Genomic DNA, 25928 nt, shown 5'->3' with positions numbered 1-25928 from the left:
GAAACAACGTGAAACTGCTTTATTCAGTATTTTTACCTGTTTTAACCACCAGGTGTGTTTGTTCTGAAGAGGAGGAGACCTCAGCTCCCAGTAAAAACATCCTAAATAATGAACACTGTAGTAATACTAACCAGGAGAAGCTGGTTGTTTAACAATGACGACAACAACTCTCATCATCCCACGCTACTTCACGACATCATCAAACTCAGTCTTTTGTTATTGTTTTGATTTAGAGACCCCTAGAGGCTGAAATTACATATTGCGTGTTTAAATGAGATTTTGGTAAACTCCACAGAACATCCTCATGTTTGCAAACCCGACCTGGTCTATGATTGCCTCATACCAAACATCAAAAGAACAGAATCAGAAAAGAAAAAGATGAATCACTGGTACAATAAATTTCAGCTTTTTCTTGGCAGACTACTTGCTCGCTGCTGGTTAGAAAACATTTTGTATTGTGCTCTTATAGTATGTTTCAAATATTCACTTCTTGTCTGCAGATTTCTTTCTGGTTTCTATACCACAGAGACAGTATGAGGCGATCAAAGAATGCCAAGATGATACTTGTGCCAGTTTTGGAAGATATCCCTCCCGAGTTGTCTTACAGAGAACAGACATCTTAAGAAAACAAGCACGTTGTCACAATTTGAGATGGATTGTGTGCTTGACATTGCGCCATCAATTAAGACACACAGCTGTTCATCTTCTCAGCTGCTCCAACATCTCTGTTCTGAAGTGTGGTGTTAGGGCGATAATGGGATTCTTGCAGTGAATCTTAAAGACTTCAAGTTTATTCTCATCACTCAAGTTACCACCAAGACCGTCTTCAGTTGGCAAGTAAACTTTGGCACATTTATATATGTATGTCCTCTTTCCTATGTTTGTTTTTTCCTTTGGTTGTTTACATATTTTCAAAAATGTCCCAAGGAGGATGCACCAGCGCTCACAAACACAGTATGGATTTCATTTGGGGTAAACAGATCAATATAACAACAGAAAAAGATGACATTTCACTTTGAAATGATGATGAATTTACATTGCAGCAGAAACATCAACAGGGTAATAAAGAGGTGCACAACACTCATGGGGAAACAAGCATCAGTAATTGCCAGAAAGTAAAGAAATGTCTTTCTTCCCACCGTTTCAAATATTCCCTCTTTTGTTTTAATGTAATACTATCAAAATTCTTCTAAACATGCTGTCATTTCTTACCCTGAAACACAGATGGTAGTTTCTGAGTAACAGAGTTTACCTGGAAACATATGTAATTTTAAATAATAACCACAAATCCATCTGCAAAACACCTGTTTTGACTTTAATCACGAAACTTTACATTTTTTGGCTCTTTTGCTTTGAACTAAACACAAAGGCTCAGAGACTTTTTATGCTAAGGTTGTTGCTAAGGTTGTTGCTAAGGTTGTTCACGTTGTCTACTCATGTATTTTGGATCGGATTCAGGCTCAAACATGTATGGGTGTACTTGAGAAGTTTATATTTTGAGTAAAGAACAGGAAAAAGAAGCAAAATCCCACTACTGTAGTACCACTACCTCTGGAGCTGGCAGAAGTCTGCCGAGGGGCAGCTTCCAGGAACTAGCCAATTAGAATCGAATGTGCTAATCATGAGGGAGGCCTTAAAGAGACAGGAGCAAAAACAGCCTGTTCCAGACAGAGGCTGAACTGAGGGGCTGCATAAAAGGCCAGTATAAGATAAATAAGGAGTTTTTTGAACTGTAAATCATGCAAAGATATTCCTGTAGAGCCTCACAGTAAAAAATAGACCTGGAAATATGCATGATACGTCCCTTTTTAAAATGCAGCTTCAATCTGTCCAGGTTTCCTTCCTCCCGTGTTTGATCCTGTTATATTCTGTAACTTGTTTCTTCAGGAGAGGTGGTGGACAGAAATCTGTGCTCGTCTTCCGCGGCTCCAGAGCCCGTGCCCTGTGAGGTGCCTTGCTCCAGGGACTGTGTGCTCAGTGACTGGACACCTTGGTCCACTTGCTCTCAGACCTGCTCTAGTAAAACCATCGAGGGCAAACAGATGAGGACCCGCTCCATTCTGGCCTACAACGCCGGGGAAGGTAAGTCTCCACCTGCTGGCAGTCTTCTGCACCATGGTGTATAAAATATATGTAGATGAGGCCTGGATATTGGCTTAGTCATGGCCTTTCAAGTTGTCCTTTGCTGTCACTCACTGAATGTCTGGATTTCACACTTGTCTGCGTGTGCATTTGTCCTTATCTCAAACATTCTGCTTATCTGTCCTCGTGATTATTTCTGTTGGACTGTCTCATTGCCTGACACTCACTTTTTTTTTTATCTATCTGTTTCTAAGATAATTTCTATGCATATGCTTGTTCTCTGTGGTTTTAAATCTCTGTGTGCATTTAGGTTGTCTGTCTTTCTTTTCTTTTTGTCATGTCACCAAACATTTTCCTTGTGTCTTATCTGGATGTGTGTGTTGTTTTTTTTTCTCACAGTCACTGCAATGGTTGTAGCATGGATCACAGTGATGGAGGGTAACATTTGTAATTAAAGTTTGCTGGTAGCTGTTTTAAACCTCTAGCTATGTGTCTACACATAACAAAATGAAAATTGTTAGCTTGTTTAGAGCTCCAAAAAATGTAAACATACATATATCATAACAGCTGCAGGGAACTTAGAATTGATTGAGAGCTTATTCAGTTGTACTACAATCAACCATTAACTGTAGTACACAGTTGGCTATGTGTGAAATAGCTTGATTGTTTTAGCTGTTTTTTGTTGTCCTGCAGTAGTTTTAGTTAATGTACTGAATCTTTCACATGTCACATTAACATATTTAATATCTGTATTTATTTAAGGTCTTTCACGGGTGCCAAAGTTTCCAGAACTTTTTGGTAAATCTTTGATTAGACTAGAAATATAGTAGCTGTACTTGTAGTAGTTTTAGATTGGTTGAGGAATACACATGAAAATGATAGGAGGCCTGAACGACTCAAATTTTGTGAACTCACTTACTCTCTAACAATACCTGAAAGAAGCTTTGTCTCGCCACCACAGGTTTCTCCTGCAGAGTAGATTATCTGATTAGATTTTTAGCTCCTTGAAAGATTTTGTAGCTCCTGCATTGCATATTAATGAAGAAAGAAAAGTAGTTCCTTGAGACTACAGAAACTACCCAGAGCTTTAAGATACAGGGTTCATCTTAATATGCAACCCCCAATGTCTGCTAATTAATACAATAATAAGCCAAATTAATGACCTAGTTAGCATAACTGCTTACATTTAATTCCATGGTGATGTCGGCAGGACTTAAGGAGGCCCCAGTGCCTCTTACTGTTTGACACCCATCAATTGAACGGTATTCAAGATGCATGCTCAATGACTCTAGCTCTTTATGAATTTGACAGCAAATTGTAATTTATACTGCAAACATGAATACATTTAAATAACTCAAATATGCTGATTTTATTTGTTACCCCATCATGTGGTTTATGTTTCCTGTATCCAAGGCTGCCTCACATTTTCACCATTGTCAGACGTTCAGCTTTTTCTAGGTCATTGTTCATCAACAGCTCATGCTCATTTGAGGCACCATGTCATGCTAGTGTTGGGGCTAGCATTGTTGTTAGACTGGCATGGAGCAGTCAGGAGGAAGGAAGTCATTCTCAGTTACTATTAGGGTGAGATTTGTCTGAGCTGGCAGTCTGTGATTCAGGACCGACTGTGTGTACACCACCGCTCATTATGGAGCTGGCTCTCTGTCAACTCAAACCGCGAAATACAGGTGTGGACTCACAGTCCCGCAACGCCTCTCAATCTTTGCTGAAAGCCCTAAGTATTGGCAATTACTCTAAACCGGAGAGAGCTCTCTCAGTCCGACCCAACAACTAACTGACTGACTGCCTCCTCAGAAGAGAAATGAGAGGGGCCGGCGCAAAGAGAGCGGTAGTATGGGAATGGGGGGAAAAAAAACAATAGATGGATGTTGTACACGCTGGAGTAATGCATTAAAAGTCTGACCTGTGACTTGCAGTAGGAGTCAAACTATTTCCACTCCTCTCGTGGGCATAAATAGTCAGCGGAGTACAGGAATGCCAGCATAAGAGCACATATTCGACCTTTAGTGAATCAGATCTGTATGTCTGTAGTCCTCTCTGGTTTTTGTGTTACAAACATCTACAGTAAAATAAAAATAAAATAGAAATACCAATGCACACAGATGAGAATGAATAAACATTTTATTAACCTGCAGCTCCAATATAATTTACATAGAATATACAATATACAGTACATGTCAAAATGCCAACATTAATGTAAAATTATTGCTCATGTAGTCGGATGGTGTTACAACAATATAGTTTCTGCTGTCAGATTGGTTTTTCCATTTTATTGTAACTCTGTCAGAACATTTTTGTTAATATTTGCCACAAAGTAATCAGATTGCCAAACAAAGCTTATGACAAACATTTGTTAATAGACTCGGTTTTGAACAGATACTTTATTATTGGTAGAAAAATAATGTATGTACATGCATTCATATGCACATACCCGAAATATTCAAATTTGGCTTAGAGTAATTTAAAAAGGTCAAAAGATTTATAGGGAAAGTTATCCATATTCAGACTTGTGCTTTTCAGGAGCTTAAATAGATTTGTAGGCAGCACCTTCAGAATATTGAAATCATGCATCCAGTTAATACTTCAATACTTCAGGCTGGTTAATATATTTATTATACAGCTGAACTGCAGGAAAGGTCTCCTTATGTGTATGAGTGTAGTTTTTATACAGTAAGCCTCTCGGATTCAAGAGTTTAAATATTGAGTTTACATATGAAGCTGCAGCCAGCAGACGGTTAGTTTAGCTCAGAACAAAGCCATGGCCAGGCCAGGCTCAGTTACTTTTCTTTGTGCTATGCTAAGCTAATCTTTCCAGCTAACTTTCCACCAGAAAGCAAATAAGCATGTTTCCTAAAATGGTTGACTACTCCTTCCTAGAGCATGCACCACATGATGAAAATGCATTTACACATCTCTGGTCTGGAGTCATGATACGTCTGCTTAGCTTGTTCTGCTGCTTTGAGGCAGCAAGCCATAAACACAGCATTTGCATATTATCTCCTCAATAGTTAGAGCAGATTGTTAGCAAATAGTTACCTATTTACAAATCCAGCAGACAGAGAGCAACATAAGCATTCACTCAGAGTTGTGGCTATGCGACAAATGTAAGCCAAATATTCACTCTCATTTTAGCTTTTTTTTTTTTTCACCAACAGCTCCTGAGGCAAATATCTGGCTCTTTAGCTGCTTAATGCTCCACTATGTTCACCAGCTAGTTTCTAACTTTGTCTGTGTGTTGTTCAGTGCTGGACAGGTTGTGTGCGGTAGGTTTATTAGAGCTTTTGTGCAGAAAACTGCTGCCTGCTGCAACTGGAAACAAGGTCGGTGAGGGTGAACCAAAATAGTAAAGTTGCAGACCGGAAAACCATAACAATGAGCTGAAAGATTATAAAAAGCTCTGTTTAGCTGAGGGGAACTGCAGAGTCGGGTGATAATTCTCTGTGGGTTTGTTACTACGAGCAACTTCTTTCACATTACATGTAGTCATTTAATCCATTGGTAAAATAAGAATATTGATTAGTGCAGCTTTAAAGGTACACTGTTGAATTTCTGACCCTATAGTGGTGCCATGTAGCAGTTTTAATGATTGAATCCCTGTTTTGTTTGTGTTGTATATGAGCATGAGGACACACATGCACGTGGGTGACTCAATAAATGTTCTTGCCAATAGTTTTAACTGATCTACACGTGGCTGTAATGAAGAAATGCAACAACACATAAACAAATGCTTTATAAGGAAGGAACTTTCATGCCCCCCACAGGGCAGCTTTAAATCCTCCATGCAAGAGAGAGCAATTTTGTTTTCTCACACTCTCAAATTTTCATCTTCACTTCATCTTCTCAGGTGGCGCCCTGTGTCCAAACAGCAGTGCCCTTCAGGAGGTGCGGAACTGTAACGAACACGCCTGTACGGTGTACCATTGGCAGACAGGGCCTTGGGGGCCTTGCACTGAAGACCCCTCTGCCGTATCCCTCAACACCTCCATGGGTGTCCGTGCCAGCGGCGACGGCCAAGGTCCCTGCTCCATGGGACTGCAGACTCGCAAGGTCATCTGTGTTCGTGTCAATGTGGGACAGGTGCCACCGAAGAAGTAAGTTATTATTTGCTTCTTTCAAGCCTTTCTTTATGTTCCCTTTTAAACCAGTGGTGTCTGGGTCTGGGCCATACAGATGTGTGCAGGTTATTTTTCTAATGACGCACTGCAGCAGAAGATTTATTTAGACTTAGTGGTTTTTTTCTTGCCTTTCTGATTTTCAGGTATACATAACTGGAATCAACTCATGCAGTATTATGTTGGAATGAAAATTACCCACTTCTCCATTGCACAATGATAAAAATCGACTGGCTTTGAGCAATCATTCTCAATCATGTGCCATCAAGATCCAAGAGTAGGCACGTTTTAATTTCAAACAATTCTCTACAACAGCCGATCTTACTGATTTGGACTCCTTCATCCAGAAAGAAGAAACTAATCAGTAAAATCTATTTAGAGCTGTAGTTCAAGGAATAGAAGAGAGTTTTGGTTGTCTTTTAATGTGTGAAATCATTTGTTAAAGAACCTCTTTTGTTTTTGGTTGTTGCTTGATGAACACAGAAAAAGGTTAGAGGCATTCTTCAAGCAAAAATTTAAAAAGGCTTTCTTACATAGCTAGGTTAAACAGTGATCTGTGAGCATCTGTTAGGATGAGTGAGCGAATAGACAACACATTAAGTAATTTGTGTTTATTTGAAAGGACATCGCTGGTAGAATGTACATGTATGATACATTCAGATATTTGTATGACACTGAAAGTCAGAGAGATTAAGAAACAAAGTAAGAGTCAGGCTGATGAGAGAGACAGCAGTGGTGGGAAGCAAAGTGACAGCAGGAGAGTAAAGTGAGTCAGAGAAAAAAAAACAAGGAGACGCTGACAGAGCTGGTAAGTAAGCTGAGCAGACTCTACGTGAAGTTAACTCCCAATTCATATCTTCACTTCGCAGGCGACCACAGATAAATAAATAATCTCTCTGTCCCTGAAAGCCTAATTAACCCTGCCGGTTTGGGCGCTGGTAATTTCTCATTGATGATAATGACAGTAATTAAATGGGATTGATACTTTAAGGCAATTTAATCATGACGCAGATGAGAGACAAGATGTTTGTGGTTAGCTCTGAAGACCACACTGCATGATGCAAAATAGGCTGACGAAATGACTTTTAACATCTGCCAGAAAGTTCGGCTCGAGCCTGGTGTCAGTTATGCTTGACTGATTTGCTCGGCAACAAAAGATAAAGGAGTAGATCTGATTGTGTCCAATTTTGTGGAAAAGAAACCCAAAGTAGATTGATTTAATCCTTTTTTAAAAATCAAAGAAAAGGCTCTGTTCTCTTGTGTTAAGCCATTTTCAAAATCACAAGCCGTGTAGTTATTCACTCTAATTTAAGACCAGTAAATGCTTCTCCCTCCTGTCTTACACCTCCCAAGCATAGTTATCAGTGAGAAGAGGATGGGAACATACATTATTTAAAGGGGCGGAGTGCATTGTGTACAAGGCAAATGTGATTCATAGTGAACGCCACATTATAAAATGAAGATTAATGTCCAGTTCAATGGCGGCTGGTTCAGCAGCTGACCCAGACAATGCAGCTGCACTTATTGGGTTGCAGAAGAGAGGTCGAAGTCCAGGATGTCTTTTATCGTACGTATTTTATTTTTTTAAATCTACACTGGCAAAGCAGGAGCGAGAAACAAATACAAGCTCAGCGGGAGGGGCAGAGGCGCCAAGGGTAATGGCATTGAGTAACTGACAAAAAGAGGTTTCAGTCGATTTGCCTCCATTATCTTTTGTTTTCACTGGTCAATAACTTTATATAATCAAGTTTCATTTGTAAAACAGGGCAAAAGAACAACATGTAACAGTATCTCTAATGAGGAGAGAAAAGTGGACACCCAACAAGCACCTACTCACCCACTCAGTTGGTGGTTATTGTTTACTGGCGTCAGCTGAGTCGTAATGTAGGTCACACACTTCATTTAAAATATGCCAGGAGTTGTTTGACATTTTCAACAGTAAACAACACAAATGGTCAGACTATCAGACAGGTTGTTAACAAATCCCAATTTTCTAAACCACTAGTTGAATTGAAAAATGCAGCATTAAAAGTCAAATTGTCAACATGTTAGATGTTGAGGAACTACTTCATGGTTCAACTTTGACCTGCTGCACTTCCTGTAGTTGTGTGTGATTGAATTTTTTACAATGCAGGGTGCAATTTTGCTTCCAGGTGATTGGATTTTGATAATGTGGTAAAACGTGAAATTTTTTTTACAATCTGTGTTCAGTTGTGGCTTCAGTGCTTGCTCGTAAGAGGATGGAGCCGTCTAAAAACATGTTTTAGTCTGCCTACCCATGTCCAACTATGGTGATCTTATGAGTATTGTTGTACCTGCTGGAAATATTATTACTCTTTTCCCAACATTTCTGATATTTCTCATGAATAAAATTAGATTTTAAATACAAAACAGCAGATACTTAATCATAAGAAAATGATTTCTTTTAATGTTCAGATGTTATCCTTTCATATTTGTCAGATTATGTTGAAGCATTTTTGTAGAAAAACAATTTGTCTTAAAATTTCCCAACCTTGAGGTGGAAAAAAACACACTGGTAACAGAGGATCAGAATCAATCTGATCCTCATGTTTTTCAGCATATTCTCTTGAAGTTACCAGTTTTAATCCCTCTGAGTGGATACAGGAGAGTCTATGACCAACTCAATACTGTCCTGAGGTTGTATTGTATGTGCTGGCAAAGAAGGAAAATCTATCACATGCAATCATTCTGTCATGTTATCTCAGTGGTTTAAGGAATCATAGAATTGTTCTTGGGTATTAAATTGCAACGATTTGGCAATTTTATGCTTTCAACATCTACTTATTGAATACTGCTCTGTACTCTGATTCAAGGATACATCTGATTAAGACACTTGTTGAACTGCAGCGTTTCCATTTACAGATTTTATATGTTTTCTTCTAAATAATATTGAACCACACAACTGAACTGCAAGCTGCCATTTTAGCATGAAACATATGTGACAGAAACCTGCAATTCCAGTTATATTACTGTAATAATGTTCAGTATATAAGATACATATGGGGACAGAGAAGTGTGAACCTAAAAACACGACAAAGTAAAAATGGCCGCTATAATTCGGACCACAGAAGACAAATGAATGTGTCATCACAGCCTCAGTTTCCTTCTGCCTGGAGGCAAAAGCACAGAGTGACAGGTACTGTGAGTGCTGTCAGACAGGAGTCCGTCTCCAAAGACTATGAGGCCTCTGTTCACAGGCCTTCATGGACCGGTGGTGCTGTCCATGGTGCTGAAGAAGCTTCCCTGACTCACTGTCTATTACTGTGTCTTTTTGAAGGCTCTCTGGCTGTTGTAACCCTTCAAAGATGTTGTTCAAAGTCTTGAGGTGGATTTTCCCCGGGCCACTGTTACTGGCAGGGGTCCAGTAACAGGATGTAAGCCAGCATGTAGACTTTCAGTGCACTGCAACAGAAAGAATCTCTCAGGGTGTAGAACATCGCTCTTTTTTTATTTTAGCCGTGAACGCATAAAAGTTTTAGTCGTTGCCCACACACACACACACACCAACATACATACACACACAGGACATAAAATAATTTCAAGATCTCATGGGGAAATGACTTTGACTCCTTAACTTGCAATGACAAACACTGCCACAAAGATGAGTCCTATTAGATTGATTGCCAATTAGCCGCATTTGTCAGATGTAAAAAGGGTCTGGCAATCAGCACTTTGATAAGCAAGTTTTCAGAGCAACATGACACAACTAACAGAGCTCGAAGAGGCCGTATCATCTGTACTCAACATGCATGAGCATCAGTCAATAAATAACAAACTTAACTTATTTAATATGTCAAGGGGAACAGTGAATAAGATAAACAGCCGTCAGACATTGATAGTATCAACAAGGATATGATGGGCGTAGTGTATATATACAGAGTAAAAGCACATCTTATTAGTATTCAGTTAAATAGGACTCCCAGTGGCAGCAATGCTTGCAGTGGTTATGTAGTTATGTAAAAATTGTAGTCTTAAGCGTGTTGTAGTGTTTATTTTGTCTAATCCTATACATTTGACAGACCACAGTGGCATTTGTCTCAGGCTTGTCTCAGGCTTTAGGATAAAAAACTTTGCAGACTTTGCAGTCAGGACTTTGATAAGGATTCTTTTAAATAAATAATTAACAGAACTCCAAAAAGGCCAGATCAACTGTGCTCAACTTGCAGGATATCTGTAAAATACAGTATATGTGTATATATACGGGGGAAATGTAATCACAGTGTATACCAAACACAGACAAACTGCATCAGGGGTCAGAAGTTGACACTAACCAACGTGGATGTATCTTACAGTATAGAGAAAATAAGACACATATTACTTGCAGTGTTTGCAGTAGTGATTTATAGACGGGTGCTAAATTAGTTCAGTGTTGTTCCACCACAACACAACAGATTCTGTGTTCCTCTGCTCAGTTTCTCCGAATCTCTTGATCTCTACTGGAGAGTTTAACACTGTTTGTCCAAAAGATATTCACTCATTTGGTGTTTAGATTAGAGCTGCAACAGTTTTTTGGGTTTTTTTTTTAAGAAAAACTACTAAAGTTCTCTGGCTCAAACCTCTGAATATTTTCATATATCTTCCATCATAATAAACTAAATTTCTTTGGGTTGTGGATTGTTAATCGGGACAAAACATTTAAGGATGTCACCTTGGGCTTTGGGAAACAGTGATCAACATTTTCTAACATATTATAGGCCAAATTACTTATTGATTAATTGGGAAAACAACTGACAGATTAATCGATAATGAAAACAATTGTTAGTTACAACCTTAGTTTAGATGATGGTCGTGGCGCTGTCTAACATGTTACTTCAAAATCTTCCATAGGAGTTCAATTGAGTTGAGATCTGGTGACTTTGAAGGCTGTAGGATATGATTCACGTCCTTTTCATATTAATAAAACCATTCATTGAGCCCTCAAGTCCTGTACGGCAGTATCTGCTTACTCTTATTTACTTATTTTCTCAGGTTTTTTCCTTTAATTTGTCACCTATGTGTGGCTGTGTAAAGGTTGTGGTCCTTGTTTCATGATGTGTTTGTTATTTTGTCCGACCCTATTATATTTGAAAAGACAGGCTCCAGGGTAAAAAAACACACTTGTGGATGAAGCTGATGCTTTCAGTACCTGGTTTGCACATCTCATGACCAAAGCAATGCTATAAAGATTCAACAGCTCTGTTTTCCTGGCCATCTGTATCTAAGAGGCAGTATTTCCTAGCCGGTACTCAGAAGTGACTTGATGTGCTTGTTTTTTCTGCCCTGCATGTCTTCATCTGGCACAATCCAACTGGCAGGTATTCTTGATCAGTGCTCCCATGAGATCCCAACAGAACAAACAAACATGGCCGCCTGCACCCTCCATATGCAGATGTGCCCTGTCTCATTCACAGATGGATCTGAGCTGTCTTCCTCCCGCAGCCTCAGGCAGTGAACCTCACAGAGTGCATGTCACACACACACACACACACACACACATGCAAACACACATACACACACACATATAAATTCTGACTGTCAAAGCCCAATAGAAACAAGACACAGCAGAGACAAATATGTCAGTGCCTCAGGCTTCGGCTGCTATCATCCTATCGAGAAAGCTGTTGTGGTGTGAGGGAAAAAAACAATAACGTCTGCTTATTGATTCTGACAGTCTGTGTGCTGAATGGTACCAAATGTGTGTTTGTATAATCACATTGATGCTGTGGAATTTCTGAAAAAGAAAACTGTATGATTCATGGTTATGATGTTAGACAGTAGCTGTATTAAGCCCAGTCAATCATCTCCCTGTCGTGTTTTCTAATAGAGGCTGTGTTTACTCCCTGTTTTTGACTGTGATGGATAGCTAAAAGCCCTCGAGACGGAGGCCAAAGACACCACTGAAAGGGTCCTTGAAGAACTGCAACGGTTTTATGCTAAATTAAACAAATGATGTTCTTGTTTTGTAGTCCGTAATTTTGATAATGAAATTAATTAGGCCTTATCTTTTCCCACCAGACCTTGTTTTTTTGTGCGTGTGTAGACACTCTTAAAACTACTGACAGTTCTTTGCTTTGAATCTCCTCTCTTGATCCTGCTCAACCATCTGCTCATTTTTCGAAAACAAACTCTCACTGAACAGATTACTCAACGCGCTAATAGCAGCAAGCAAAACATAAGCATTAGCCTGGCTGCTCGTCTTAATGTTGTGCTCTGGGACAAGCTCCCAGTGCCATGTTGTGTATGTCTTCGCCTCGCTACCAATCATGACATTTAAAGATCATTATGAGATTGTGACACTGACTGGAACCAGCAAGTCGGTTAAACCAGATGCCCTTATTGGATGGTTTCATTCATTTCAGTGTAGATAAAACATACAAGTGAACTGTTGTGACATAAAAACAGAAAAACCTATAATAGAAACGTGTGCAGTTGGGATAAAATACCCCGAGCGCTTTGTAAATAAACATTTATTCCTCAAACAGACAACAAAATCAATGTGACAAGCTAAGATAAAATAATTGAATATTAGAGACAAAATGACAAAAGGAGACATGAAGGAGGAAAAACAGTGGAATGACAAAATGAATACATAATAAAAAATGCATAAATGACAACATTACATCTAGCTTTCACACCCCCACGGACAGAGTCTTCCAGCCAAGCATTGTGCTGTAAGTATTCTGGCTGGTATTGTGTTCTGCCAACAAACATGGCCTGTTTTTTCCAGAAACTGGAATGTAATTGAATTTTAATCATCTAAATTTGGATAATACCCATAATTAGTCTAAAAGGGGAACAGAAGGGATAATAAACTTTATTTATATAGCACCTTTCTTAACAATGTTACAAAGTGCTTTACAAAAAGGAAATAAAACCAGGCTTGGCAGATAAAATGAGAATGAGGCCAAAGGACATGAGCACAGAGAAAGTGAAGACAATAAAATGAGGATCAACTAAATAAAAACATATATCAAACATTTCCAAAAGCTTTCACAAAGAGAAAAGTTTTCAGAAGAGATTTAAAAGAAGGTAGAGACTTTGTGTGTCTGAGTTCAGTAGGCAGATAGTCCCATAGTGTGGGATCTCTAATAGCAAAAGCCCGATCACCCTTAGTCACAAACCGTGACCTGGGAGTAACCAGCAGGGCTCCATCTATTTCTCTTAATGGCCAAGAGGGCACATACCAGGTCAATAAATCAGCCATGTATTTAGGAGAAAGGCCATTTAAGACCTTAAAAGTGAGCAATAAGATTTTTAAATCAATGTGAAATCTAACAGGGAGCCAGTGTAGGGAGGCAAGCACAGGGGTAATATGATCATGCCTCTTTGTCCCAGTAATAAGTTGAGCAGCAGCGTTTTGTACCAATTGGAGGCAGTGGAGGGAGCCCTGGCCGATACCCGAGTAAAGTCCGTTCCAATAATCAAGCCCAGAACTTTTTGTAAATCAGGAACTGATAAAAATGATGTAATTTTAGGGATTATCTTGAGCTGAAAGAAACATGACTGGACAACATGTTTGACTTGATCGTCAAAACAGAGGTTAGCATCAAATATTACCCCTGGAGTCCTAGCAGCCTGCTTTAATATGGCTCTCTCTGTAGAGGGAAACGTGCTATGAGTCAACTCATTGACCCATGTAAAACACTTTAAACACACAGGTTGGTTACAGCAGGGATTATAGAAAACACAATTAGGAGTGAAAGCTATGCTAGTCAAGATTGTTTCATAAAAAGAGGCGAAAAGTACCATTCATGATTCAACCTATCCACCTTCTAAATGTAGGTGTCAGACATTAACACTTAAATGATAGCTTTACAGTTTTACAGGTCTGTCTTAAAACAAGTCAGGTGCCCATATATATTGCTCGCTGTAATCATTCCTCCTGTTCATACTGGCCATTAAAACATCGCTTCCCAATGCCCTTTCAATGTAAGTGATGGAGGACAAAATCTCCAAGCATCCTTCAGTGCAAAAATGTATTCAAGAGTTTATCTGACACCGATATGAAGCTACAGCTGTCTTGCATTACTCAAATCAAGCAGATAACCTCCAAAGTTAGTCTTTTTAGAAAAAAAAAATGCCTTTGTGTTTCCACGGACAGTGTTTCTTTGTTGAGCTGCAGTGGAAGGATAGTAACAAAAAGAGGGATTTTTTTCTAAAAAAAAAGGCTGTAGCTTTGGAAGATATCCACTTGACTTAACAAAATTGGATGGCTTAATCTTCATATAAGCTTCACTTAAATATTTAAATATCTTTTTGCACAAAACAAGGACTGTGGATTTTTCACTTACATTGGAAGTGTATTAGGAAGGAGTCTAATGGCAAGTACGAACAGGAGGAATAATTATAGCATGCAAAACCTGTTTCAATCTTCATATGGGCACCTGACTGCTGTTTTAAGACAGACATGGAAAAACCTCTCCTTTAACTGCCTGTGAGAAATGACCATCCATTCAGTAATTTTTTATACCCACTGATACCTGTTCAGGATTTCCAGGGCCTTGGGCCAGCCCCAGCGTGCAGATCACCAGTCGGTAACTGGGTTAGCACATAGACGAAACACAGTCACACTTCACTTTTACGCCTATTGGCAATTTGGAGTCTCCAGTTTACGTGACCTGCATGTCTTTGGACTGCGGGGAAAGGGAAACCCAGAGAGAGTGAGAGAGGGAGAACATGCATAGCCTAATCCTAACTCCACCCTAAGGACCAGGGCCGGGATTCCCAACCAAGACATAGTAAAATCCTAACGATTCCCTGAACTTTTAGTATTTATTAGTGAGTTACTGTCGTTTAGTAAATGATCACAAAACGACGGTAACAATCTCAATTATTAATGTGCATGATTTGTTTAGATTATTGACATAACGTTACAGTATATGAATCTGAGTTGTTAGATTTTCTTTTTCAAATCGTTCTCTCCCAACAAGTCCTCAGAATGAAATGACAAAATGGGTCATTTATCACTGTCTTCCAAAATAACCCATCTGAGTGTTTTCTGATGTTTCCTATTATCTATGACTATTGCAAAAAGTGATTGACATATTTAATCATCTGCCAAAGCTATGCTTGAGGTTTGGTTCAAAAGAAAGAAGGTTTGGCTGCAAAGATTTGGGTTTGGGTTACAAAAACTACTTGGTGAAGGTTAGGAAAAGATTGTGAAAGAAACCAACATTAACTGCTGGTAGGAGACAGGATATGAACAAGGAATGGGCGATAACAAACTTTGTTAATTTGATATGATGCCAATACTTTTTGTTACAATTTTAACGATACTGATACTGATCATTTCTTAATTACTTACTTAATTGTGTTGCTGCTTCTTGTCACAAATAGTGCATCTTGCTGAAATGCTTCCTACCATTCTTTCACAAGTTCGATGCAGAAGTGTGCGACTGTGCACGGTTCTCATGTCGCACAGTCATGTGACACGAGCCGGCTAAATATGTCAGGGCTGTTTATTGGCACAAACATTATACAAAAGCACTGAAAATGTTTGGAAGTGACGCAGCCACCCACGTTTTATATTTATATAATTTTATCGTCAATGTTGTTTTAAAGGAGTCGATACCAAATGAGTAGCTTCGATGTATCGATCCCACAGTATTGATCAGCCCATCCCTAGTATGAACAGTGATCTTCTGTGCACAAGTCACATGCCTTGTACGTCCAACCCTCCCTAACAACATAACACCACTTCCATCTTGGCCACTGAGAGACAACTGTCATAATTCACTTGACCACAAGAAGTCACTTCTCAGCAAATCATAAACAAGGTTGTTTTAGGCCTCTGAACAACCAGTGTTGTCTCGTCACAACATTTGCTTGTGTTTGTATGTTTGTGTGGACGCTGGAAAGGTGAAATCTAAAGGCAGGCAATCTGTGCTTCTGAAATTGGTCTTTTAGTCCTCTAAGGTTTAGTTTGCTATGCGGAGCGTGTTCTTCCTGGATCAAAGGCAAAAGTCAAACTGCATTTTTAAACCGTGGTGTTTTATCTAAATAGGAATATTGTTTTATTCCCCATGTCCTTTCAAGATCACACACGAGCGGTGAAGTGTAGCTCATCCTCAGACGTTTCTCATTTTTGAGTAGCACGGGGAGTATAATGAGGTCAAAGGTTTAATCCGTACTGTCATTGATCTCTTGGGTAAACCAAGAGTCACAACATGGCATAGCACTGGCTCAGGGCTATGATCCCTCCCTCATGACATGATAATACATTCACATTTACAGTTGGTATCACTTGCATAGATAACAAACTCATATTCTATACTACATTTGTAGAAATTGTAGAATTTGGTGAGCTAGTTCATGTATTATCTTTTTGGAACTTGCAGCAGAAGAGTTTGGCAATGAAGTGACTGATTTATTGCTGTGAATTCAAACTTAAGTTAGAATTAATTTCTGATGAAACAAAATGAAAAGATATGTTTAATTTGTTTTGTTGAGACTTAAATAAGTTTGATTCATGAGCTGGCAGATTTGATATTGGCCTCCTGCTTGTTGGAACACTTATATAATGAATAATATTTTTCTCTCTGCTCTATATACGATTGTATTTAGATATTGCAGATTTCTGTACGCTGTTTATTTTCGTCTCCACACTGCATCCTATGCCAGGTTTCCCTTGATAAAGAGCTTCTTGATCTCTACAGACTCTAGAGATTACGGGGTAAAAATAGGTTTATATATAAATTGGTAAAATCCTGTTCTGCAGACTCAGGTTCACAGGTTGAATCTCAACAACCTTGCGTCCTGTTGAAGTGGCCTCCAGCTAGACGCTTGTTCATTCACTTTTATGGACGTGAGCATCAGCTCAATGCTGAACATGTAATGTATCCTCCCCCTGCTGCATCCGGCAGCTGTTTTTTTTCTGGAGACCATTCACTTGTATGAAGACACCAGAGGATTTGTTCCGCTTGAGAGGGATTTAGCTCTGTCTATTGGTAATAAAAATAAATCTCTCCTTGTGTCGCTGTTACATTATTACATTTTGCCTGTGAGGCTCCCTATCGTTTCCCTGATAACACCATGCTAACGAGTATGGAACGCCCAGAGGAGAACGCTCATTCTTAGCAACATTAAACCTGACCCAGATGATCGCAGTGTCAGCCATAGGATGAGGAAACAGAGCAGCAACATCCCTCTGCAAGATCGAGGACGCATTGTTGCAGAAATCAGATTACAAGATGTCTTTCAGCAGGTCTGTCTCGACCTATTTATCTCGGTCCAGTAGTATGCACAAGGGACCTTAGGTGCTTAAATGCCTGAAGATTAACCATAACCCTTGTTCGAAAAACCTCAGCTTGACCTAGCATTCTGTGCCATCAAAAGGATTATCACTCACTGATAGGAGAATCCGGTTAAAACAAGGGAGTTTCTATCCCGAGGCCGGCCTGCTGGCTTTCGCCTTGTGTTGCGGTTTCCTCAGCAGAGAGGAATCATGTAAAACATCTTCATATTGATCCGCCAAACGTTTCCTGTCACGCCTACGTTGCTCTGTAGGGCCATCTCTACTGTAAATATCACTCAAGTACTGTCAGCCAGATAGCAGCATATTTATATCTATATTCATAAAATTGATGTTATTACAGAGGTTTTCATCAGTTTTTATTGCCCTAGATTGAGCCTAGAATAATTACATTCGGTATTCAAGCAATGCCCAGATGGATGCTGCGCCAAACCTTAATTGAGATATAAAATATGTTTATATTTCTATCAGTCACTACTTTAAATGTCAGTTGAGTCATCACTGTAGGTAGATGTATAAAGTCATTGGAGCCTGGGTAATGTTTTAATGTTTGGATTAAGTTCACTAACCAGAAGTCACACAAAATAATTTGTAACATAAAGAGGTGTATTTATTCTTGAGAACAACTACAAAAATCTAAGTTACTCTGGCAAAAATGCTCACTCACTTCTGTTTAGTAGACAGACGGTTCTGATTTCAGTCTTAATTCTTAAAAGATGTGAGTGGTAAAGTGCCCATTAAACAAAACCAAAATTTAATTTGCACATACAGGGCGACATTATGGGATTTCCCTGCTGTACTATATTGTAATTTAAGATGTTGCAACCTTTAAAAAAAACATCCTTGTGCAGCTTTAAACTGAGCAGAAATCAAAACCATCAGGTTTTATCTGATGATCTAAGAGCCTGGGAGGTCCATCCATCCTTTAAGATCTTGCTGTTCTGTTTTGGTGAATGTGTAAAGAGTTTCCAGCCATGTTACCCTACAGTCCTGCTGTGTGTGTGTGTGTTTTTGTTGCTCAGGTGTCCAGACGGCCCTCGCCCCAGCACAGTACGGCCGTGTCAGCTGCCCTGCAAGAAAGACTGTATCGTGACCCCTTTCAGCGACTGGACTCCCTGCCCTGTAACTTGTGACGCAGGTACAGTGGGGGAAAAAAAAAAAAAGATTTGCCTGAAAGCTGAGGTGACCCAGCTGCCTAATACAGATCCCTGGAAAAGAGTCAGAATAAGTTTTTAAGTGCTTGGCATGGTTATTAAAGATTCTGTTTTTTATTTCCCTGTTTTTGAATTTACTGAACATGCTAAACATTGCAAATTTTAGTTTAGTTATAGCTCATTTTCAGTCAGGCTTTAGTGCTTTTAAATTAATTAATTTAGTAAATAGAATTCTTGGCAAGGATTTCTGACACTTATTTAGCATAACACTTTCAGACCACAATGATAAACTATAGTATGATAATAATCCATTAAACAGGCCATGCTTAATTCTCTATCCTAGCCTACACAGAAACAAATTTGATTTTATTGTGTGGAAAAACTGCAGATATGGGACCCTCTGCACAGTCTCAAGACACATTAACTGCCCAAACTGGTGCGCTCATGTCTCGTTACACGTAATTAATTTGACAGATTGGCATGTAAGACAACCTTTGGGCCGACCTCTTTAAGTGCGCTTGGCAAGCCGACTTGCCCATGGCTACAAGTGCCAGCGAGTGCGTCTCGTTGTTGTTGTTGTTGTTTTCATGCTGCGATAGAAAAACATTGTTCAGATGAGGTCACCTTTGTCAGGAAGCCATCGCCCAAGCTGTTGAAAAGTGGCGAACACATTAAATTGATTTACAACTGAAAATCATTATCGTCCATATTTTGATGACCTCTTCATGTGACGCTGTGGCATAAATCTCTTCGTTCTGATCACACGCAGCAATGGCTGCGCATTTTAATTTGATGATGTTGATATCTTCACCTTGTGCAGAGAATTATGTACTACCCACGTACAAAGGTTTAAAGCAGGGTTCAGGACTATACGGAGGCTCGTTTCATCTTAATGAACTACTCAAGGGCATCTCCACACATGTAAATACCCATAAATTTCATCCGAGTCAATTCCAAGGTCTAATGGGATTTTTCTACATCATTGTTGTTGGCTTTATATCCCCAGTCATCAGACACGCATGTTTTTTATGATAGCTGTCCAATTCGATTTGGCAATACTAGTCTCTAAGCTCATTCTTCAAGAACTACTAACAGAGCAGCCTAGCTTATCACTTCGACATTTTTCTCATCACTTCCCAATGCAGGCATTTTTAAAAAAAAATTTAATTCGATATTTTTGTCTGTGTTTTGTTTGTTCAGCTGGTAACGCTGTGAAGAAAAAGCAATCAAGGAAACGTCTTATCATCCAGCTGCCGTCCAACGGAGGACAGGACTGTCCAGAGGTGCTGGAGGAAGAGAAGGACTGTGAGGTCCCCAAAATCTGTCCAGGTTTCAGGTAAAAGCACGACCCATAATGCTGCTGTCAAATTGAGGCGTCACACAATTTTTTGGCTAATTTCATGTTTTTTACTTCTCATAGCATAAGGCTGGCGTCATTCTATAGTTTTCTTATTGTCAACAAATCCCATGAAAGTACCAAAACCAACAATGTGTTGCCAGTTTCTGAGTTTCTTATCAGTTCCTACTGTAGATGTAAACCTTTTAAAAGCGGGTCATGGACAAACACTTAATTTAAAAAAAAAAAAAAAGCCAAATAATATCCTGCAACAGCTGGGGAATTTAGCTCTCAGCAAACATTACTCGAAATGAAGAAGTCCCTCGGATGAGAGGCGAAACCTCTTCAAGTATCTACAACCAAGTCCAATTGCCCTCGATTCAACCCTCCTTGGACAACCATGACCTGGATGACTGAGAATCTTCACAGACATCAAACAGGAGTAAATAGCGTGTTTGTTGGCAGATTTGGTGCACTAGAGAGTTTTTGTGGCAACAGTATGGAGTGTGTGGGATCGACTTAAAATAAACTACAGTGCTCAGGTTTTTTGTGGTGAAACATGTCAGCCAGTGCAGCGATGTGGCTCATTGATGTGGTTTTGATCATTTTGGACAGCAATAGAGGACTATATCACAGAGGAATAAGCTACTGTATATCAGACTTTGGCTACACAGACAATGCTTGTTAGTAGGATCAATACATTGTTGGTTTTAGTCTTTTTTTGGGATTTGTTGACAGTAAGAAAAATATTAGATATCACTAGACTTATCCTTTAAAGCTTATATCATAGCTGTTTTGGCTGAGACTATCTATCTTTTTCTTTCTAACACATTATTTGCCTGTTCTGTAACCATGAAACCTTTCCTCTACACTTGCATACTCTCACAGTTTAATTGTCTCCTCACACCTCTCAAAGTATCTACTGTATGTGTTTATTAATAGACGCACACTGCCTTGTTTAGTCTGCTTTGGACAGATTAATGAACAGTAAAAGCTGTAAAAGGTTATGGGGAAAACTAACTAATAAACTGAACTTACAAGAATATATGGAGTACTTTGGGTAGGACTGTATTAAAGAGCTGTTATAAAATGTTAAACAGTGATTTAATACACTTTGATCAACTCTATGATCAGAACTGACCAGATTAAAGGTGAATAATGGACAAGAGGTCATTTTATAAGGAACTGTTTATCTTGTTTATCACCATAATGGAGTAGTTTTGTGTTTTGTGCTCTCAATTTTGTCTGTGCAGCTACACTTTTATGAATTATTACAATAATCATGATGAAGGGCATGAAGATGCAGCAAACTCAAACAAAAAAGATGAACAGTGATATTATTTAAATGACCTTCACGTCAGAATCACGTTTTTTTTCACTTGCTGATGACAATAAATATATGTGAGTTTGTCCTGGTGGATTTGTTGATAGATTGTGGACTGTACTTTATTACTTATTGACTTTATTACAAGCTAAAGTGCAAGATGTTGGTGTAATAGCAAACACTGCGGGTGCATTGATATGGCTGCATTTGTCCTGATTTATTCCAGGTGGAAAACCCACAAATGGAGGAAGTGCCAGCTGGTCCCGTGGTTTCTCAGACAGGACAGTGCCGGTGCTCAGGAGACCTGTGGACCAGGACTTCAGACAAGAGGTATAGAAACCAATCTCTTCATCTCCCATTTCCGTCTGCATCTTCACTGAACCGTTCCTAATCACCGTAAATTAAATTTTTGCTCATTGCGGTGCATCTGGAACCCAGCCACGAGGCAGCAGATGGATGTGCCAAGGTTTAGAGAAAAGGCCAACTTACTTAGAGCACACATCAAATCCTCCTGCTTACGTAACGCAAACTAAGGCTGACACTCCTAAAAACATCAACAACAGCCTTTTTTTTTTTTTTTCCCTTGTTTTTTCTATTTATTTTTATTTTTATAATCCTCAGTGAAATTGAGAAGGAAGTGTGTTCACAACTCAACATGCGCCTCCTGAGACTCGTTTGACAGTTTGGATTGTTTCACTGCTGTTTTTTTTTTTTTTTTTTTCTCCCCACCTCCGGCTCTTGTCATGCAATTTTAATCGAATGTCTCTTGTTGAAATTTGGGAGAAAAATGCTGCACCTTGCCTATAGCACACAACAACCCAACCGCCTGTTCATATGGGCTTCAACGCATAAGTGGCAAGTAGTTTGAAGGAGTTGTGGCTTTCCCTTTTAAAAGCATATTTCCTCTTGCTTTTTTCATAAAGGATGGATGTAGTCCTGGGAGGCTTTCATAAAAATCCAATTTCAGAGGGTCACGCAGAATGATCAATTTCATTATGTTCCAGCTCCTATAGAAAGCCATTATTAGTGCTTATATTTCTGTTTCTTCTTTGATAGCTTAATGGACAGAAGAATCAGCTTATTCATAAAAAAAAACACTTTAAGGTCGTCTATAGACTCACCGTTTTGTGCAGTGTTTCAGTGATCTGATACCACATGACACCTGATGTCCAGGCCCTCCTGCGATTGCTTTCACACCCCTGACACCTCTAAATGGCAGAAATCATTCTGTCATTGACTGAAACCAAATGAGACACACTGTCTTTTCTGCTCTGTGTTTTCTGACAGTGTATTATGATGTTTACTTGGACAGAGTCTTTCTTTGAGAGAGAGAGAAAAAATACTATAGTGGCACTATTAAACACATAAAACAACTCAGAGCATGTGCTATTCTTTCTCTCTATATTTCTTCCACACACACACACACACACTTTCACAAGATAAAGCCTGACCTCACACACCACCAGACGAGCTCTTTCCAAACCAATTGCGAGTGCCCGTGTGGGTTCAGCAAAAAAACGTGCATAGAGATTGATTTCTCAATGACAGTACAGCCCTGGAGAGCATCTGAATCACAAGAAAATGAAAAATTGCAGCAACAGTAATACCCTTTATTGAAAGTACAAAGACTGTGGATGATGCAAGCCAAGACGAATTGACTTGTGGGCTTCAAACCAATCGAGGTAGAGATGCGTTTGTGTCCGCTCTGTTCGTAATTGTTATTTAGCCCCCCATGAGATCTAATCTGAATCTGATCTATTTCATTAACTCTTTAGTTGCCCTCTAACTGTCTATGTGATTTTATGTAGCTACTTAAAGGAGTGCTCCAACAATTTTACATATCAAAGTCATCTCACTAGTTAGAGGGAGGGCTATTCACCCTGTGGGAACAGTTGTATAATGTGTTTTGTGGCTCTGGAGGAACTTCATCAAGTCCGAAAAAATTACTCCTCACTTGATTTATGGAGCTATAACACAAGGTGAAAATACTTTAATATTTGAAATGTGCATTAGCAGAATTTCCAGTGTAATATTAACAGTAAAATGTACAAAATGATCAAAACTGTCAAGACTAAAAAAACCTACAGGTATATTCAGAATGGCCCTTATTTTTAAGTACATTATGTGCTGTTATTGGGCACATTATAGATGCAATAACATGTAAACAGTATTGTTATTTTTTTAGTTCCTCGCTGTAGACCTAATTTTACCTACTTTATATACAGTTTGTTCATTTGTAAATATGATGCATTGTTATTGCAAGTATGTATCTTATTTTATAAGCTGACTGACATATGTGAATATGTATGAATCTGCAACATCCTTACTAACTCTACCTGAGAAACAGCTGTAGTGGAGTAAAGAGCTCCACATCATCCCCCGAAATAAAGTAGCATGAAATGGAAATACACAAGAAATGAATCTCTGTACTGTAGCTCTCTCACATTTTGTTATATTACCATATTATATTGTCTTACACTTTTCAATACCTACTATGACTGGTCATCTGTCTACCGGAACAATGAAACATTCAACTATATAATGGCCTCCTATTCTAATGGAGCCTTTTTGACCCGACCTCCTCTAATTCTTCCAGCTGTGTCCTGTCGCCAGCTGGATGGGACGCAAGCCGACATCAGCGAGTGTCTGAAATTCGCCAAGACCATGCCTGCCATCACTCAGCGCTGTCAGCTCCCCTGCCAGGATGACTGCCAGCTGACCAACTGGTCCAAGTTCTCGTCCTGCACAGCTGACTGTGTGGGGGTCCGAACTAGAAAGAGGGCATTGATAGGTGAGAACAGAGTGGCACAACATAAATAACGGGGCGGTTGTTTTGAACACTTTTCAGACAAGCTTATTTGTACTGTAGTTTAAGTGTTTGTGAGGTACCAGGCAATTTAGGGGGTAATGTCGGTAGGCAATGATCCAAGAGACGAGCAGTACAGTGAAACACAAGGTCATAAATCTATTCAGATGGTTCTTGCCAGCTAAATGCTCCAGTGGGATTAAAGCAACAAATCCGAAATAACTCCTCAGCCTTTTATGTGCCTACAGAGTTGCCCTGTGCAACACAGTCATAAAAGCAAAATGACATGACCGATCCGATGCATTAATGCACCTCTACAAGAGGTTACTGAGGGGGGGAAAGTGAACTTTAAACTGCGAGAAAGAGGATTTGAATGACTTTTATTTTCCTGTTATGTAAAAGTTGAATATCTTTCGACCCGTTCACCTCAGTGTAAAAAAAACAGAGAGGTCATGTAGTGCATATAGACACTTTTTGAGGAGGCGGTTTAATAGTTTTAAGCTTTAAATCAGAAGGGAGATGGTGTGGATTTTGTAGTTTTATCCAGAATCTTATATTTGGTGAAAGTTATCAGTAAAATGTTAGATGTTACCCAATATCTACCCTTTTACTAGTAAAAAAAGATAAATTTAGGTTTAGGTTTTTTGTTGCTGACTCTATAGATCACTAGGAAACAGGTAGCATATACTGCTGCCTGTTGGTAACTATGACCTTTATAGACAGATTATAGCATGCTGCATTGCTCAGATGTAATTATCAACAACCACTCGTGGACCTAATGCAGGATATACTTTGCAAACCTTAGCTGGAAAAAAAAAAAAAAAGGCAGTCATACCAGTTTGATGGCACCCACAGGTAGAGATGCTGCGGGAAGTTAGAAAGACAGTAATCAAAGCCGTATTATATGGTTTTTTCATATGAAAACAACTCCTAATGAAAGGCTGCCACAAGAAAAAGAAGTTTCTTTGCACAGTGATCTATGATTAACGATGCTTGACATGTCTGAAGATAAAAAATGTCAAGCTGTTTCAGTAAAAGAGCACTCTGCTTGAAACAATTTTGCCGCCGTAATCTATCATCAAGAGTTGTTCTGCCCCTCCCCCCCCCCTCAGTGCATGTAGGATGCTGCGTCATCTGGCCTTTTTGTAGTGAGTACGCTATTCCAAATAAGGTCTTGTAAATTGCCTCAGTACATCATGATGAGACTCACAGCCTTTCCAGCCTAACAGAGACAGATATCCACCAACACCAGCAGACAGTCACCTCTCCCAAGGCGATTCTGCTCATCTCTCTGCCTCTCCACTCCTCAGGGAGGAGCAAGAAGAAAGACAAGTGCAAGAACACACAAATGTACCCTCTGAGTGAGACCCAGTACTGCCCCTGTGACAAGTATAACGCCCAGCCAGTGGGGAACTGGTCAGACTGCATCCTGCCTGAGGGAGGCAGAGCGGAGAGCATACTGGGGATGAAAGTCCAGGGAGACATCAAGGAGTGCGGAGAGGGCTACCGCTACCAGGCCATGGTGTGTTACGACCAGGACAACAGGCTGGTGGAGACTTCGCGCTGCAACAGTCACGGTGAGTATGTGCAGACGTTTAATCATAGAGTTTGTTAACGGGTTTGTTCACCCAAATTACCTCAGTTACCTCTAGTCTAGCTGTACATATAGTTTTGGTTTAATTTGTCCAGGTTTTGACATATCTGTCTCCAATATAATGGAGGTGAATAGATTTTTAAATTGATTTATGTTTATGGTGCCCACAGCATTGAAAAATGATACACAGACACTCTTTCTGGACAGATGTGTTTCTGTTGAATTGACCTTGGCACATTCGACTAAAG

At 39.4% G+C, this 25928-nt stretch overlaps 1 protein-coding gene across 5 annotated transcripts in view; it reads left to right on the top strand.

Annotated features, from left to right (window-relative positions):
- LOC122987859 (thrombospondin type-1 domain-containing protein 7A) overlaps nt 1–25928 on the top strand; it is a 182641-nt gene that overhangs the window by 110887 nt on the left and 45826 nt on the right. For all 5 annotated transcript variants that reach the window (XM_044359899.1, XM_044359896.1, XM_044359897.1 and 2 more), the window contains 7 exons: nt 1888–2082; nt 5948–6194; nt 18489–18604; nt 19821–19956; nt 21507–21610; nt 23877–24071; nt 25397–25663. In XM_044359899.1, the coding sequence (XP_044215834.1) occupies nt 1888–2082; nt 5948–6194; nt 18489–18604; nt 19821–19956; nt 21507–21610; nt 23877–24071; nt 25397–25663 (1260 nt within the window). The remainder of the gene's footprint in view (nt 1–1887; nt 2083–5947; nt 6195–18488; nt 18605–19820; nt 19957–21506; nt 21611–23876; nt 24072–25396; nt 25664–25928) is intronic.

Source organism: Thunnus albacares, chromosome 8 (genome assembly GCF_914725855.1).
Source record: "Thunnus albacares chromosome 8, fThuAlb1.1, whole genome shotgun sequence".
NCBI classification, from domain to species: Eukaryota; Metazoa; Chordata; class Actinopteri; order Scombriformes; family Scombridae; genus Thunnus; species Thunnus albacares.
This window is presented reverse-complemented; position numbering and strand designations above follow the sequence as displayed.